Source organism: Micromys minutus, assembly GCF_963924665.1.
Source record: "Micromys minutus genome assembly, chromosome: 2".
Taxonomy (NCBI): Eukaryota; Metazoa; Chordata; class Mammalia; order Rodentia; family Muridae; genus Micromys; species Micromys minutus.
In genome coordinates, this window is record NC_137971.1 from 88,934,934 (window position 1) to 88,950,773 (window position 15,840).

General features: G+C 46.2%; 2 protein-coding genes and 2 pseudogenes across 4 annotated transcripts; 2 read left to right on the forward strand and 2 right to left on the reverse strand.

Moving 5' to 3' along the window:
• Positions 1-1,253: 1,253 nt before the first annotated feature.
• On the reverse strand, positions 1,254-2,414 carry RBMXL2 (RBMX like 2; the record flags this gene model as incomplete). Its single annotated transcript, XM_080910926.1, has 1 exon — positions 1,254-2,414. The coding sequence occupies one exon, from the start codon at positions 2,412-2,414 to the stop codon at positions 1,254-1,256; it is 1,161 nt and encodes a 386-aa protein (XP_080767052.1).
• A 4,985-nt stretch (positions 2,415-7,399) lies between these two features.
• Positions 7,400-7,711, forward strand: LOC308416720 (SLC35A4 upstream microprotein-like; the record flags this gene model as incomplete). Its single annotated transcript, XM_080911778.1, has 1 exon — positions 7,400-7,711. One exon carries the CDS (start codon positions 7,400-7,402, stop codon positions 7,709-7,711), a length of 312 nt encoding a protein of 103 aa, XP_080767904.1.
• A 276-nt stretch (positions 7,712-7,987) lies between these two features.
• LOC308417382 (putative UDP-sugar transporter protein SLC35A4) lies at positions 7,988-8,963 on the forward strand (annotated as a pseudogene). Its single transcript has one exon. The product of its transcript is annotated as a putative UDP-sugar transporter protein SLC35A4 (transcript).
• A 4,363-nt stretch (positions 8,964-13,326) lies between these two features.
• Positions 13,327-13,511, reverse strand: LOC308418254 (sarcoplasmic/endoplasmic reticulum calcium ATPase regulator ARLN-like; annotated as a pseudogene). The gene has a single exon. The product of its transcript is annotated as a sarcoplasmic/endoplasmic reticulum calcium ATPase regulator ARLN-like (transcript).
• Between the last annotated feature and the right edge of the window lie 2,329 nt (positions 13,512-15,840).

Genomic DNA, 15,840 nt, shown 5'->3' on the forward strand with positions numbered 1-15,840 from the left:
TCCATCCTTTTCCTCCAGCAACATTACACTGTAAAACAAGTTCTATACCATTTTCTCACATAAGCAGGGGGGAAGTCCACAAGTATTTCTTGACCTAAGTTTGGGGTGGAAAGAGGAGACATGTTTCTCCTGAAGTATCTTGAAAGAAGCCTCTCTGATATTTTTCTGCCCAAACCTCCCTTTTCATGGGGACCACTCAACAAACCCTTTGGTTTATTTTCCGACAGTTGACCCTACCCCTTCAAGGTAGTTTGAGATTCTCAGATGTTGAAATGCAATCTTTCAGGGATTCTCTGACCTTTGTTCCTGAGAAGCTTCACCCCCGGGGGGTGGGGGGGGGAAGAAGCCCAATTTTCTCCACCTGAACCAGTATCTGTATCAGAGTTAGGAATGGAAGTCATTATGATTCCCAAATCCACCATTGGCATGTTTCTGAATAACTTATTAATGGTAGAAATAAATGCTATCAATAGGTAATTTTGGGTTGTTTTGTTTCTCAGCTTTGTGGTTGGTTGGTCAAATTTTAAATTTAGTATTCCATCGCTGTTCCAATCATGTATATACTATCTTGGGAAAGGAAGAGACAGGAGATTCTGCAGATCTCCAAAGAAAAAGCAAAATCGGCAAAGCAGTCAAAAAGAAGTTAAAATAAAAGCCAGCATCCATTTGCTTTTGACTCATCAATCGAAGGGCACCTTCTTTACACCACGTCTGGTCTAAGTGGGTTTGGTTGCTGTTTGGTTGGTTTTTAGTACTGGAAACAGGTTCAGTTTGAAAGACACTTTGAAATCGAGTAGCAAATACCAATTACCCCCAACTCTTTCTCCCTAATCCCCAGTTTGGTCTGAAGGGGCACGATCCTTTTTCCGCTTTAGGTGGGCAAGATTTCTGTGCAAAGACCTTAGAACCGTTTGCCTCCTTTATCAGGCAAATTTGGAAGGGAAGAAGCCTTTACGGGAACTACTTTGAACGACAAGGAAGACTACTACGCAGGTTCAAGTCATACTTTTAACACGAGCTTGTTGAAACGTTTAACAATTCCAAAATGAAATTAAACGAGTTTTAACTTTTTTTTTTTTTTGCCTCTCAAATGCATAAAAATGCAGAGGAAGTTAACAAGGGAGAAAAATCTTAAAACGGTAAAAATAAGAAAAACAACTCTTCTTAGGACTAGTCCTTGGACGAGTTACCGGGAAACTGATTCTTCTTTTCTTGACTTCGGATGCCAGTCCTGGGGCCAGCGGCCGGTGGACTCAGTACCTGCTCCGGCCTCCCCCTCGCTCCAGGCGGCTTCCCACGCGGCCTCCGCCCCTGGGGGGCGCGCGGCGGCCCGAGCGGCTGTAGGAATCGCGCGGCGTCGGGCAGCTTCGTTCTACAGACGGCGGCAGCCCGCGCTCCGGCCGACCCACGCGCTCGCGGCCACTCGAGTAGCGCTCGCTGCGGTAGCTGTCGCGGCCGCCATAGCCGTCGGGCGAGCAGCCGCGGTACTCGTCGTAGCGGCCCCCGCCATAAGATGGCGGCGGGCCTCGGGCAGGGCCGGCGCCACGCGGGTCCCCGTAGCTGTCGAAGGGGTCGCGGTAGGAGCCACCGCCAGGATGCTCGGAGTAGTCGCGCTCGCGGCCCCCGTAGCCGTCGCGCTCGCAGTAGCCCCTGGAAGGGCATTCGTCTCGCGCGCTCGAGTGGCCATAGTCGCGGTAGGTGTAGTCGCGGGGCGAAGGCGCGAAGTCGCGCGGGTCCCGGGCGCTCGGGTAGTCGCGGCTGGAGTAGCTCTCCCGGGGCGAGTAGCCCTCATCGCGCGGGCCCAGGTAAGGGTCGCGGCGGGGAGGCGGCAGCTCCCGGCGCGGCGGGGCCCCGTATCCGTCTCGTCCCCGGGAGCTTGCCGCTCGCCCGCGGATCCCCGCGCCGCTGCGCGCCGGGCCCGACGGCGCTGCTCTCTTGGGGGGAGGCCCGGCCCGGCGCGGCGGTGGTCCGCGCTTCAGGGGCATAGGCGCCCGCGAAGGCCGCAGGTCGAAATCCCCCGCGTAGCCGCCTTCGTCGGCCGACCCGCCCCGGGAGGGAGGGCGCCTCGGGCCGCCGCCGCGGGTCCCGCGCAGGCCCCTCGGGCGGCCTCGGCTGCGGGGGGGAGGGGGCCCGCGGCGGCCGCTCTCGAACACCGGCTTGGTGGCCTGGGCCACCTTGATGGCCTTACCATCCAGGGACTTGCCGTTCATGTCTCGGGCGGCGGCCTTGGCGTCCGCGGGGTTCTCGAAGGTGACGAACGCGAAGCCTCTGGACTTGGAGGTTTCCCGGTCCTTCATCAGGAGCACCTCGATGATGCGGCCATACTTGCCGAAAGCGGCTTCGAGGCCCTTCTCGTCGGTTTCGAGGTTGAGACCCCCGATGAAGAGCTTCCCTGGACGGTCGGCTTCAACCATGTCGGCAGCAGCGAGGACAGCAGCGAGGACTGTGGCTGTGGAGAGCCAAGAGACGGCGCGACTCTGAGCTCCCCAGCTGGTCCAGACCGCCTCCTACCGGTCGGGGGCGCCCTGCGCAGGCGGGAGGGCGGAAGGCTGGGCAGGGCCGCCCCTGAGCCACGGGCGACTCCTGGCTGTGATTGGTCGGCAGGTCCGCACCTCAAGCGGGTGTCTCGGGGAGGCGGAAACTGGTTTGTGGCTTGGGGCCTCCTCAGCCTCACTCGGCTGGCCCCGGCTTCACGTGTGGGGCTCCCCGGCCCAGAAGCGCGGCTGAATGAAAAAGCCGTTAAGAGAAGGAGAAATGAAGTTCCATTGCTCTTAGTGAGAAGAATTCCAAGGCATTCCAAACCTAGTTACCCAAACGATGTTCAAACAAACAAACAAACCACCTCCTGGAAAATAAAATTAGTAGTCGGTTTGGGACGGAGTTTGTGGGGGCTGGAGAGATGACTCAGCGGTTAAGAGCGCTGGCTGCTCGTCCAGAGGTCCTGAGTTCAAATCCCAGCAACTGCGTGGTGGCTCACAACCATCTGTAACGGGATTTGATGTCCTCTTTGGGTGTGTCTGAAGACAGTGTACTCACACACGTAAAATAAACAATTCTTTAAAAGAGAAAAGAACGGAGTTTGTATATAAAACGTAGTAACTGAGATGCAAAGGTTTATTTTTCCCTTGAAGGGAGGGAGAAGGTGTTGATGGGCGAAACAACAATGAGAAGGAGTCATATGGATTTACTCCTTTTATTTTAATTTTTAAACCTTTTTTTTTCCTGTTTGGTCTCGTATGTATACGTGAAAATGGGTTTCACACTTCTTCCTGCCAGTTTGTAAGGTTTAAAGGTAACCATGATTATCTTGTTAATTTTTCTTCCATCTTTCTTCCTTCCCTTACAGGATGATTTGTCATATTTTTCCTCAGTTGTGGAAGAAGTTTCTTATTCCGTTTTCTCTAATGTTCTTTAAGTTTATAAATGTGCTTAGTATGATGCTCAGTCTTTTTATGTGTGTGTGTGTGTCTGTGTAACCATGACCCACACACATCAAGATGCCTAACATTCCCCTTGCTGGAATTCTCCCATTGTATTTCCATCAATCAGAACAGTGCTTTCCTTCCTCACAATTGGGTCACTGTTTTCTCATCTACCACAAATGGAGTTTGTCTGTTTTTCAGCTTAATATAAATTCACTTCTATAATCATAATGAAATCTTGCGATTTTGCTGTTTCGCCAAGAATATTTGTTATGATTCATCTATGTGGCTAGTCTGATATTTTAAACATTTCTTATATAGTTCTTTCACATCCTCCCCTCTTCCTTTGGTGAACATTGGAACAATCATCACTCTGGAGAGTGCCTCTTTCCTAACCCAATCATTTAGGAAACCTGACCCCAGAATACATCTGGAGTCCCTCTAATTCCATTTTGCACTGTTAACACCTTCATACAAGCTGCCACATCTCTGGCAAAAGACACACAACACAGTCTTTGTCTAGGCTTCTTGGTACAGGGCTCCTAAAACCCTTAGCATTCTGGGAAAGAATGCCTTTTGTTATTTCTAGGGCATACCTGATGCCCAAAGGTGAAGTGATTGGGTTGAATGAGAATGAGAATAGCCCCACAGAATTGTATTTGAATACTTACTCACCAGGGAGTAGAACTCTTGGAGAAGGATTAGGAGGTGTAGCTTTATTTGAGCAGTGTGTCACTGGGTGTGGGCTTTAAGGTTTCAAAACCCCATGCCAGGCCCAGTGTCTTTCTCTCTCTTTCCTCTCCCTGCCTGCCATCACACTCTTCACCATGATGAGAGTGAATTAACTTTTGGAAGTTGTAATTAAGTCTCAGTTAAATGTTTCCTTTTATAAGTTACCTTGGTCATAGTGTCTCTTTGCAGTAAATGCTGTGTAAATAAATCATGTAAACACTGGTGGGGACCTAGATAATTTAAGTGTGAGAGCTGATCCCTTAACCAACCCAGTGACAAGAACTTCTGTGTTCCTGAGGAGGAAGGGACTAAGGATATGTGCACATATATCATTCATATGTTGTAGTTGAAATATGGAGCTGAAAAAATAATACTTGTTTAGTTGGTTTACTTAGAACTAATTTTGGAATAGTGTGAAATTATATTAGATTTATATTGTGTTGATAGTGTCTTGGACACAAAACTCAATTAACCAATAAGGAGTTATATAGTTAGAAGTTCTAAGGCTAGTGTTTTTCTTGCTTGGAAAACCACCACTGTGTTTAGAGAGAGGAAAAAGAGCTCTGGGTGGTTGTGTGGTGGTCTGAATGAAATGGCCCCCATAGAGTCATAGGAAGTGGCCATATTGGGAGGTTTGAAGTTGTTGGAGAAGTCTGTTTCTGGGGATGGGCTTTGAGATTTTGAAGCTCCAGCCAGACTCAGTGGCTCACACTCCCTCTTCCCGATGCCAGCCCCTCCAGGTGTAGCCTGCCTGCTACTATGCTTCCCTCCATGCTGACAATGGACTAAACTTCTGAACTGTTAGCCGACCACAGTTGCATGCTTTCCTTTATAACAGGTGCTATGGCCATGGTGTTTCATCACAGCAACAAACCCCTAACACAGGGAGTGTAAATAAGATGCCGTCTTCCTAGCAGTCATGGGAGAGTTTGAACAATGCTAACAGCTCTTCTTTGTGGGGTTACCGGAATTATGACACTGCAGCTAGTCAGTAGCCTGGCTATATGGTTCAGGAGAGGGATAATGAAAACCTGGCCTTTAAGGAGAACATCACTGTGGGAATTTTGGAAAACTCCAGCATTAAAACAGAACATGTTAATGTTCATAAGAGGAACTAACTTGGGAAGAAGGTACAGTTGTTCATAACTGCAGTATCTACTCGGGAGGTAGAGGCTGGAGTATGGCTTGACCCTGGGACTCTAAAACCAGTCTGGGCAACCTTACCTTAAAGGAGGAAAACAAAAGGCAAAATGACTTGAGTTTCAGAAGGTGTCTGGAATTTACCAATGGATATAACTATATACCTGTCCATCTGACTTTTGAACTGATCCAAATGAGTTGAGGATTATGTTCCAGCAAGCCTACTAGAAATGTCCACATAGACACAGTTTATAGCCAATTGGAAGTCTGTATTCCAAATGGCCAGGACGACACTCAGGTTATTTAGGACCAAAGTGTAGTCCTAAGCATTTATAGCAAAGGCTTTTAGAAGACAAAAACCACATCATGGTTTCTCACTCTGCTGTTCTCAGGGGGAGATTTGCCCAAGCAGGCCATTTAACAGAAGCTAAGGTGAATTGCTGGAGCATCGTGAATTCCGGTTCCTAGAACAGAGTTGGGTAATTTTCCACTGGAACCTTCACCAGGGAGATCAAATTCTAGTTAAACCCGAAATGGCCTGAGGTTTGTCTTGCCCTGTCACAATTACAGTAATGCAAAAAAATGGTGAATGCTGCATCATTTCATCTTGTATTGCTGAGATATAAAATACTGCTAAAGACAGTTCTGGGAGTAGAAGAGACAGATTGCCCATGGCTATATGCCACATTCCCCGTAGAGCTGCAGAACATAGCTGCTAGGTAGGACTGATTTAGACCAGAAGTGTTCTTTTCCCCCTTATTTTACTTATTTTCCTGGTGTTTAAGGTTGATCTAGAGCCTTGAGCATGCTCATAAAGCCCTCTACAACTGAACTATATTCCTGACCTCTACCAACTTGTCTTGACAGAAAGAGATACTGAGTGAACAGGGCTTTATATACCCCATGATAGATGCAAATGCTAAGCATGCTGATAAAGAACAAGAAAAGAAGACATTACAGCAATGAGGACTTCCAAACTGCATTTCTTCAAACAAGGGACATGCTTGGATCCCACAGTTACAACAATGCACAGAGATGCTCTTTTAGGCATAACACTTTCATAGAGACTAGAAACAAGCTTTTCAAACATTGTCTAAAGCAGAAGAGCATGAAGAGCTGGACCATACCTATATGTTAATACCCTGCCCAAGGGAGGCTGACGGAGAGGCCACACAGAGTCCTCTGTCTTATAGGTGGCTATTTTGGAGAAGGATGGGGACAGATGCTGTACCCTACCCCATCTCTTCAATTTTGTTCTTGCTATTTAAATGTCACAGGGATGCAAAACCAAATTTTGAGGGACGGGTGCTTGCTAAGCAAGTCATTGTATTTTTATGTCAGAATTCCTGATGGCCTAGTGGAACAGGTTATACCTACATTCTCTAGATAAAACTATGTCTAATAAAAAATATAGCTGTATTTTAAAGGAAATTTAAAAACTAAATTTTATTACCTTTGTGTGTATGTACATATGTATGTATGTATGTATCTATGTGTGTGTATATGCATGTGCATGTGAGTGATCATACAGGCCTAAGGAGTTAGATACCCCTGAAGCTGGAGTTATAGGCGATTACATGCTGCCTAATATAGGTGCTAGGAATTAAACTTTCAAACAAATTTATCAAAAAAGATAAGAAAGGACACTTCATACTCATCAAAGGGAAAATCTAAAAAGATGAACTCTTAATCCTGAACATCTGTGGTCCAAATGCAAGGGCACCCACATTCATAAAAGAAACTACTAAATCTCAGAGCATATATTGCACTACACACAATAATAGTGGAAGACTTTAACACCCCACTCTCATCAATGGACAGATCATGGATGCAGAAAGTGAACAGAGACACAGTGAAACTAACAGAAGTTATGAACCAAATGGATTTAACAGACATCTATAGAGCATTTCATCCTAAAACAAAGAATATATCTTCTTTTCAGCACCTCATGATACCTTCTCCAAAATTGACCATATAATCAGTCACAAAACAGGCCTCAACAGATACAAGAAGACTGAAATACTCCCATGCATCCTATCAGATCACCATGGACTAAGGCTGGTCTTCAATAACAACAAAACCGATGAAGTTCCGACAAGGGGAAGATGGCGGATGACAAGGATTCTTTGCCCAATTTTAAGGACCTGACATTTCTCAAGAACCAGCTGGAGCACCCACAGCAGCATGTGGAAGATGAAGTCAATAGTGGTGTAAGCCAGGAGGGCTCACTCTTGTCCTCCTCATTCTTCAAGGGATTCCTGGCAGGATACGTGGTGACCAAACTGAGGGCATTCGCGGTAATGGGCTTTACAATGGGCACTTGCACCAGCATCTATGCAGCTCAGGCATATGCTGTACCCAACGTGGAGAAGACACTGAAGAACTACTTTAGGTCAATACGAAAGGGGCCTGACTAGACCCTTGGGGGAAAGCAGAATGAGCATGTTGGGCCTGCAGAGAGTGGACAGTGCTCTGTCAGTCTGCACCCTAGACTCCTTTCCTCCCTAGTTCCATGGGACTGACCCCAAAACTATTGGTCGTGAATCCCCTCTTCAAGACCTAACTGGAATATGCAGCTGTCTCTGACCCTCAGTATTCTCTCTGGTGATGATTTGGCGACGTTTTCTACAAATATGTCCCAGTCCCTCTGTCCCTTGCTGGCTACCCAGGCCACCCAGGGTCTGGTGTGGGCCATGAGTGTAGAAGATGGGGGTATGCCAGGCCTAGCCCGGCCAAGACAGGCTCGCTGGACCCTGATGCTGTTCCTGTCCACTGCCATGTACGGTGCCCATGCGCCATTCTTAGCACTGTGCCACGTGGATGGCCGAGCGCCCTTCCGGCCCTCCTCAGCTGTGTTACTCACTGAGCTGACCAAGCTCCTGTTGCGCGCCTTCTCCCTCCTGGTAGGCTGACAAACATGGCCCCAGGGCACGCCACCCTGGCGCCAGGCTGTGCCTTTTGCACTATCGGCTCTGCTCTATGGTGCCAACAACAACCTGGTGATTTATCTGCAGCGCTACATGGACCCCAAGCACCTATCAGGCGCTGAGCAGTCTCAAGATTGGAAGCACAGCTCTGTTGTACTGCCTCTGCCTTGGACATCGCCTCTCTGCTTGTCAGGGATTGGCGCTGCTGCTACTGATGGCTGCAGGGGCCTGCTATGCATCAGGTGGCTTTCAGGAGCCTGTGAACACCCTTCCCGGGCCCCCATCAGCAGCTGGAGCCCGTCCCATGCCCCCGCATATCACTCCACTGGGACTTCTGCTCCTCGTCCTGTACTGCCTCATCTCCGGCTTGTCCTCCGTGTACACAGAGCTGATCATGAAGCGACAGCGGCTGTCCTTGGCTCTCCAGAACCTCTTCCTCTACACTTTTGGGGTGATCCTGAACCTTGGACTGTATGCTGGCAGTGGCCCAGGCCCAGGCTTCCTAGAGGGTTTCTCTGGATGGGCGGTGCTCGTGGTGCTGAACCAGGGAGTAAACGGACTGCTCCTGTCAGCCGTCATGAAGCATGGCAGCAGCATCACGCGCCTCTTCATCGTGTCCTGCTCGCTCTCGGTCACTGCTGTGCCGTCGGCAGTGCCGCTGCAGCTGCAGCCCACAGCCACCTTCTTCCTGGCCGCACTGCTCATTGGTCTGGCTGTGTGCTTGTACTATGGTCGCCCCTAAGTCCTTGACCACCTCCACTCACTTGTGATTGTGTAGATTCGATGCGACCACCAGAGTCACCTCCCATCTCCCCTGCAATCTCCAGCAGCCCTCTAACAAGTGCCTTGTAAGGAAGGCTAAGGTGTCCAGGTTAGCCCTTGCATGTTCAGGTGGGAGAGTTACCCCTAGGAGACAAAGAGTGGCCTTGGTTAAGGAAACACCTAACTGCACTCCTGTATTCTTCATCCTAAAGAACTGGGAGCCCCAAACCCAGGCTGGGCAGCCTGTCCTTGAGGCACCCTGTCTTGTCCCGCATGCACATGGCTGCTTCCAGTGACATTTCAGTCTTACCTGCTGTGGTCACTCCCGAAGACTTTGTCTCCAAGCTTGGTGCTGGCTGCTCCAGCCCAGCATGGCTTCCACATAAGAGATGCTTAGTTTGCCCCCTCTACAGTGCTGTTCCCCTTACCCACCCATTATTCTGGAAAGGTCAGGGAGCTGGGGCTTGACTCATCTCAGGGAACATTGCCCCTGGGCACTGGCTTAAGCCTACACTCCTGACCCCTGTGCTAACTCGAGAGCCCTGTTGAAGCCCACTTTACCTCTGAAGCGCTTAGGAGGTACTGTTCTTCCCACTCTTCAGAGGTGTCCTAAGGTCCAGCAACTTGGGAGGGCTCTGCAGAGTAACCAGGGACCAGGTCCAGTGTCTAACTACTTCAGCAATAAGGTCTAATAAAGTGTTCTAGGGTGTAGGGTGCTTCCTACAACCAAAACAGAACAAAACAAAAACAACAACAAAACTGACAGAAAGCCCACATACACATGGAAGCTGAACAATGCTCTTCTCAATGATAACTTGGTCAAGGAAGAAATAAAGACTTTATAGAATTTAATGAAAATGAAGATACAACATACCCAGATTTATGGGATACAATAAAAGTGGTGATAAGGGGAAAATTCATAGCTCTAAGTGCCTCCAAAAATAAACTGGAGAGAGCATATACTAACAGCTTGACAGCACACCTGAAATCTCTAAAACAAAAAGAAGCAAATATACCCAAGAGGAGTACATGACAGGCAATAAACAAACTCAGAGCAGAAATCAACCAAGTAGAAACAATAAGAACTATACAAAGAACCAACAAACCCAAGAGCTGTTTTTTTTTTTTGAAAAAAAAATCAACAAAATAGATAAATCCTTAGCCAGACTAACTAGAGGTCACAGAGACAGTATTTAAATTAATAAAATCAGAAATGAAAAGGGAGACATAGCAACAGAAACTGGGGAAATTAAAAAAAATTATCAGATCCTACTACAAAAGTCTATACTCAACAAAACTGGAAAATCTGGATGAAATTGACTATTTTCTAGACAGATACCAGGTACCAAAGTTAAATCTTGGAAAGGTTCACTATTCAAGGCCCAGGTCTAAACATAGCAAAAAGCAATATACAGCAAACCAATAGCCAACATCAAAGTAAATGGTGAGAAAATTGAAGCAATCAAGCTAAAATCAGGGACCAGACAAGGCTGTCCACTCTCTTTCTACCTATTCAATATAGTACTCAAAGTCCTAGCAAGAGAAATTAGAGAACAAAAGGAGGTAAAAGGGATGCAAATGGTAAAGGAAGAAGTCAAAATTTACTATTTGACCCCAAAAATTGCACCAGAAAACTCCTACTGCTGAAAAACAACTTCAGCAAAGTGGCTGGTTATAAAATTAAATCAGTACCCTTCCTCTACTCAAAGGATAAACACGCTGAGAAAGAAATTAGGGCATCGACATTCTTCAAATAGTCACAAACAATATAAAATACCTTGGTGTGACCCTAACTAAGCAAGCGAAAGATCTTCATGACAAGAACTTCAAATCTCAGATTAAAGAAAGTGAAAAAGATCTCAGAAGATAGAAGATCTCCTATGCTCATGGATTTGAAGGATCAACATAGTAAAAAGGGCCATCTTGCCTAAAACAACCTACAGATTTAATGCAATCCACATCAAAATTCCAACTCAATTCTTCATAGAGTTAGAAAGAGCAGTTTGCAAATTCATTTGGAATAACAAAAAACTCAGGACAGAGAAAGCTGTTCTCAACAATAAAAGAACTACTTAGGAAATCACCATCCCTTACCTCAAGCTGTATTACAGAACAATCATGATAAAAACTGCATGATATTGATACAGAAACAGGCAGAAAGATTAGTGGAATAGAATCGAAGACCTAGAAATGAACCCACACACCTATGGTCACTTGATATTTGAGAAAGGAGCTAAAAACATTCTATGGAAAAAAGGTAGCATTTTCAACAAACAGTGCTGGTTAAACTGGCAGTTAGCATGTAGCAGAATGCAAACTGATCTATTCTTATCTCCTTGTACAAAGCTCAACTCCAAGTGAATCAAAGACCTCCACATAAAACCAGGTACACTGAAACTAAAAGAGGAGAAAGTGGGGATGAACATTGAACACATAGGCACAGAAATTTTCCTGAATAGAATACCAGTGCTTAAGCGCTAAGATCAAGAATCAACAAATGGAACCTCAAAATTGCAAAACTTCTGTAAGGCAAAGGACTTTGTCGATAGGACAAAATGGCAACCAACAAATTGGAAAAAGATCTTTACCAATCCTATATCAAACAGAGGTCTAATATTCAATATATACAAAGAACTCAAGAAGTTAGACTCCAGAGAATCAAATAATCCTATTAAAAATGGGGGACAGAGCTAAACAAAGAATTCTCAACTAAGAAATACTTAAAGGCTGAGAAACACCTAAAGAAATGTTCAACATCCTTAGTAATCAGGGAACTGTAAATCAAAACAACCCTGAGATTCTCACACCAGTCAGACCATTAGAATAGCTAAGATCAATAAATCAAGTGACAGCCCATGTTGGCAAGGATGTGGAACAGGGGAACACTTCCCCATTTCTGGTGGGAGTGCAAAGTTGTACAACCACTTTGGAAATCAATTTGGCAGTTTCTCAGAAAATTGGGAATAGCCTCCTGAGGGCCCAGCTAGGCTATAGCACTCCTGAGCATATACCCAACATATAACACAGACACATGGTCCACATATTTATAGCAGTCTTATTTATAATAGCCAGAGCTGGAAAGAACCCAGATGTTCTTCAAAGGAGAAATGGATACAGAAATTGTGGTATATTTATACAATGGAGTAATACTCAGCTATTAAAAACAATGACTTAATGAAGTTCTTAGGCAAATGGATGGAATTAGAGAATATCATCCTGAGTGAGGTAACTTAGTCACCAAAGATCACATATGGTATGCACTCACTGATAAGCGGATACTAGCTCTAAAGCTCAGAATACCTATGAAACAATTCACAGACCTTATGAAGCTCACAAAGAAGGAAGACCAGAATGTGGAAGCTTCAATCCTTCTTAGAAGGGATAACAAAATACTCAAAGGAGGAAATACTGGGACAAATAGAGTAGGGACTAAAGAAAAGATTATCCAGAGACTGCCTCACCTAGGAATCCATCCCATATGCAGCCCTCAAACCCATTCCCTATTGCTGATGCCAATAAGTATTTACTGGCAGGAACCTGATATGGATGCCTCCTCAGAGGCTCTGCCAGAGTCATACTGATACAGATGAGGATGCTTGCAGCTAACCATTCCCCCAGTCTCTACTCTATCTTTGTCCCTGCACATCTTGTAGGTGGAACACATTTTGAGTCAAAGGTTTTGTAGTTAGATTGATGCCCATATTCCTCCACCAGGAGTCCTGCCTGGCTACAGGATGTGGCCATTTTAGACTCCATATCTTTCACTGCTAGGAGTCTTAGTGAGAAACTCTGTCAAAGACTCCCTGGAGCGGGATTCTTCTCCCTTATAATTCACAACATTTGGTAAGCTGTTGACAGTTGCCTTAAGATCCTGTTGCATTTGCTTGGATAATTTTTGTGCACAGTGTAACTGAAGTATATATTAGAATACAGGACTGGGGGGTGGACACTGAGTTTGCCACATTCTGGGACCTGATTGATGCTGATTTTCTCTAATAAATGTTTAATCACTGAAAAACAAAAGAGTACACATGGGGGGGGGACGACTCATGGCTCCAGCTGGATATGTGGCAGAGGATCACTAGGAGGGAAGACCCTTGGCCCTATGGAGGCTCAGTGATGCAGGGTAGGAGAATGCTAAGGCATTGAGGCAGGGGTGGGTGGGCAGGTGGTGGAGCACCCTCATAGAAGTCAGGTGACTCACACCAGTCAGGTGAAGGTCTGAAGGAAAGGTTAGAAGTCTGGAGTTCAGCTGCCGAAAGTCCTCTTCATTGAAGGAGTCTACTATAGTTTTCAGGATTCACCCCAGAAGCCAGCCACATTCTTAAATCTTGGCAACAAAGTCAGGGCAAGAGGCACTCGAAGATGAACAACACCAGGTCGAAAAGAATGAAGAGCCAGAGATCCAGCCAGAATGAATGCTTCAGAAGCCCGTTCTTGCCAGAATATGGTTCCTTCTCCCAGCTTCCAACGAGCCCCTCCACTCCTGGACACTGTCAGTACCAGACGCTGCCTGGCTCACCTCCATCTCCACATTGCTTTTCTTCTGCACCCCTGAAGACTAAGTCTGCAGGCCACCACATCAGTTCCGGACAGTCTCACCCCATGTGTACTCTTTGAACCACATTGTATCTATTCTTCAGTTGAGGGACATCTGGGTTGTTTCCCATTTCTGGCTATTATGAATAAAGCTGCTATGAACATAGTTAAGCAAATATTCTTGTGAAATGATGGAGCATATGTTGGGTTTATGTCCAAAAGAGGTTTAGGTGGGTCTTGAGGTATAACTATTTCCCAATTTTCTGAGAAACTGCCAAATTGCCGTGTTCCTATAGCATGACTTTCCCATGTGATTGTAAGGAGATTGGGACATTTTAGACACAAAAGTAAGTAGTGGATGATTAGAACTCTGTTAGAATTGTGAGGTTCAATTCAAAATTTTCTCATTGTAACCAGACCAGGCAGTCCTCTGTTGTTTGTCTGTGTTGGGAGCATTGTACCAGCTAGTGTATGCTGCCTGTTTGGTGGCTCAATGTTTGAGAGATCTCAGTGGTCCAGGTTAGTTAAGACTGCTGATCTTCCTATGGGGTCACCCTCCTCAGCTGCTTCCACCCTTTCTTTAAATTCAACCACAAGGGTCCCCAGCTTCTGTTCATTGGTCAGGTTCTAGTATCTGCATCTGTCTCAGTCAGCTGTTTGTTCGGCCTCTTGGAGGCCAGCCATCTAGGCTCCTATCTGTAAGTACACCATAGAATCTTCAATGGACCTCCTTTCCCTCAGTCTCTTCTCCATTTTTGTCCCTTCACTTCTTTTAGACAGGAACAATTCTGGCAACCCCATCCCTCCGCATGATGCTGTCCCTGTTTTTCTACTGGAGGTGGACTCTGAGTTCCCTCTCCCCACTGTTGGGCAATTGATCTAAGGTCCCTCCCTTGGAGTCTTGAGAGTCTGTCACCTACCAGATTTTTGGTACATTTCCGAGGGTCACCCCACCTTCCACTCCCCAAGGTCACATACTTTCATCCATTCTGCAGAGCCTCTCAGGAGACAGCTATATCAGGATCCTGTCAGCAAGTACTTCTTGGCATCAGCAATGTTGTCTGGGTTTGGTGGCCGTGTATGGGCTGGATCTCAAGGTGGGGCAGTCTCTGGATGGCCTTTACATGAGTCTCTGCTTCAAACATGTTTCTATATTTCCTCCTGTGAGTATTTTTGTTCCCCCTTCTAAGAAGGACTAAAGCATCCACACTTTGGTTATTTTCTTGAGCTTCATGTGGTCTGTGAATTGTATCTTGGGTAATCCAAGCTTTTGGGCTAATATCTTCCATTGTGATTTCTTTATTTCTATTCTCATTTTTAGATCCTGAATGGTTTTGTTCAATTCCTTCACCTGTTTGGTCATGTTTTCCTATAATTCTCTAAGAAATTTTGGAGTTTTTGTATTTCCTCTTTAAGAGCTTCTACCTGTTTGCTTGTGTTGTCCTGTATTTCTTTAAGGGAGTTATTTATGACTTTTTTAAAGTCCTCTATCATCATCATGAGTTGTGATTTTAAATCAGAATTTTGCTTTTCTAGTGTATTGGGGGTATTCAGGACTTGCTGTGGTGGGGGAACTGGGTTCTGATGATGCCAAGTGGCCTTGGTTTCTGTTGTTTAGTTTCTTGGACTTGCCTTTTGCCATTTGCTTTTCTCTGGTGTTAGCTGGTCTTGCTGATTTGGACAGTGGCTTGACCCTCCTGTAAGCCTGTGTGTCAGCACTGCTGGGGGACCAGTTGTCTCCCAGCAGGGTCTGGGTAGAGGTAGCTGTGGCACAGGGTCAGCATAGGGTGTAGACAGAAACGGGAAGGATCCTGTCCCAAACTATTTCTTGGTTCCTGTGTCCTGAGGGCTCTGGGTGGGTCCCTCAGAGCAGCAGTGGTGGTCTTACCTGTGCTCCCAGGTGTGTCAGCACTTCTGCGGGACCAGCTCTCTCCCAACTGGGTCTGGGTATAGAGAACTGTAGCACAGGGTCAGTTCTAGGCACAGGCAGAAACCAGAAAGATCCTGTTCCTGACTGCTTCTCAGGTCCTGTGTCCTGAGGGCTCTGGGCAGGTCCCTCAGAGCAGAAGTGGTCGTCTTACCTGTGCTCTCAGGTATTTCTGCACTTCTGGGGGACCAGTTCTCTCCCATCAGGTTCTGGGTATACAGAGCTATAGCTCCAGGCACCCAGGCCCTAAGGCCCATGCATTTTCCTGATGACTTTGAACATTTAAGTGCTTCTTGGCCATTCAAGGTTCCTTTGTTGTGAATTTTGTTTAGTTTTATACCCTATTTGATTGGGTTGTTTGGTTATTTGGAGATTAGCATCTATCCAAAAT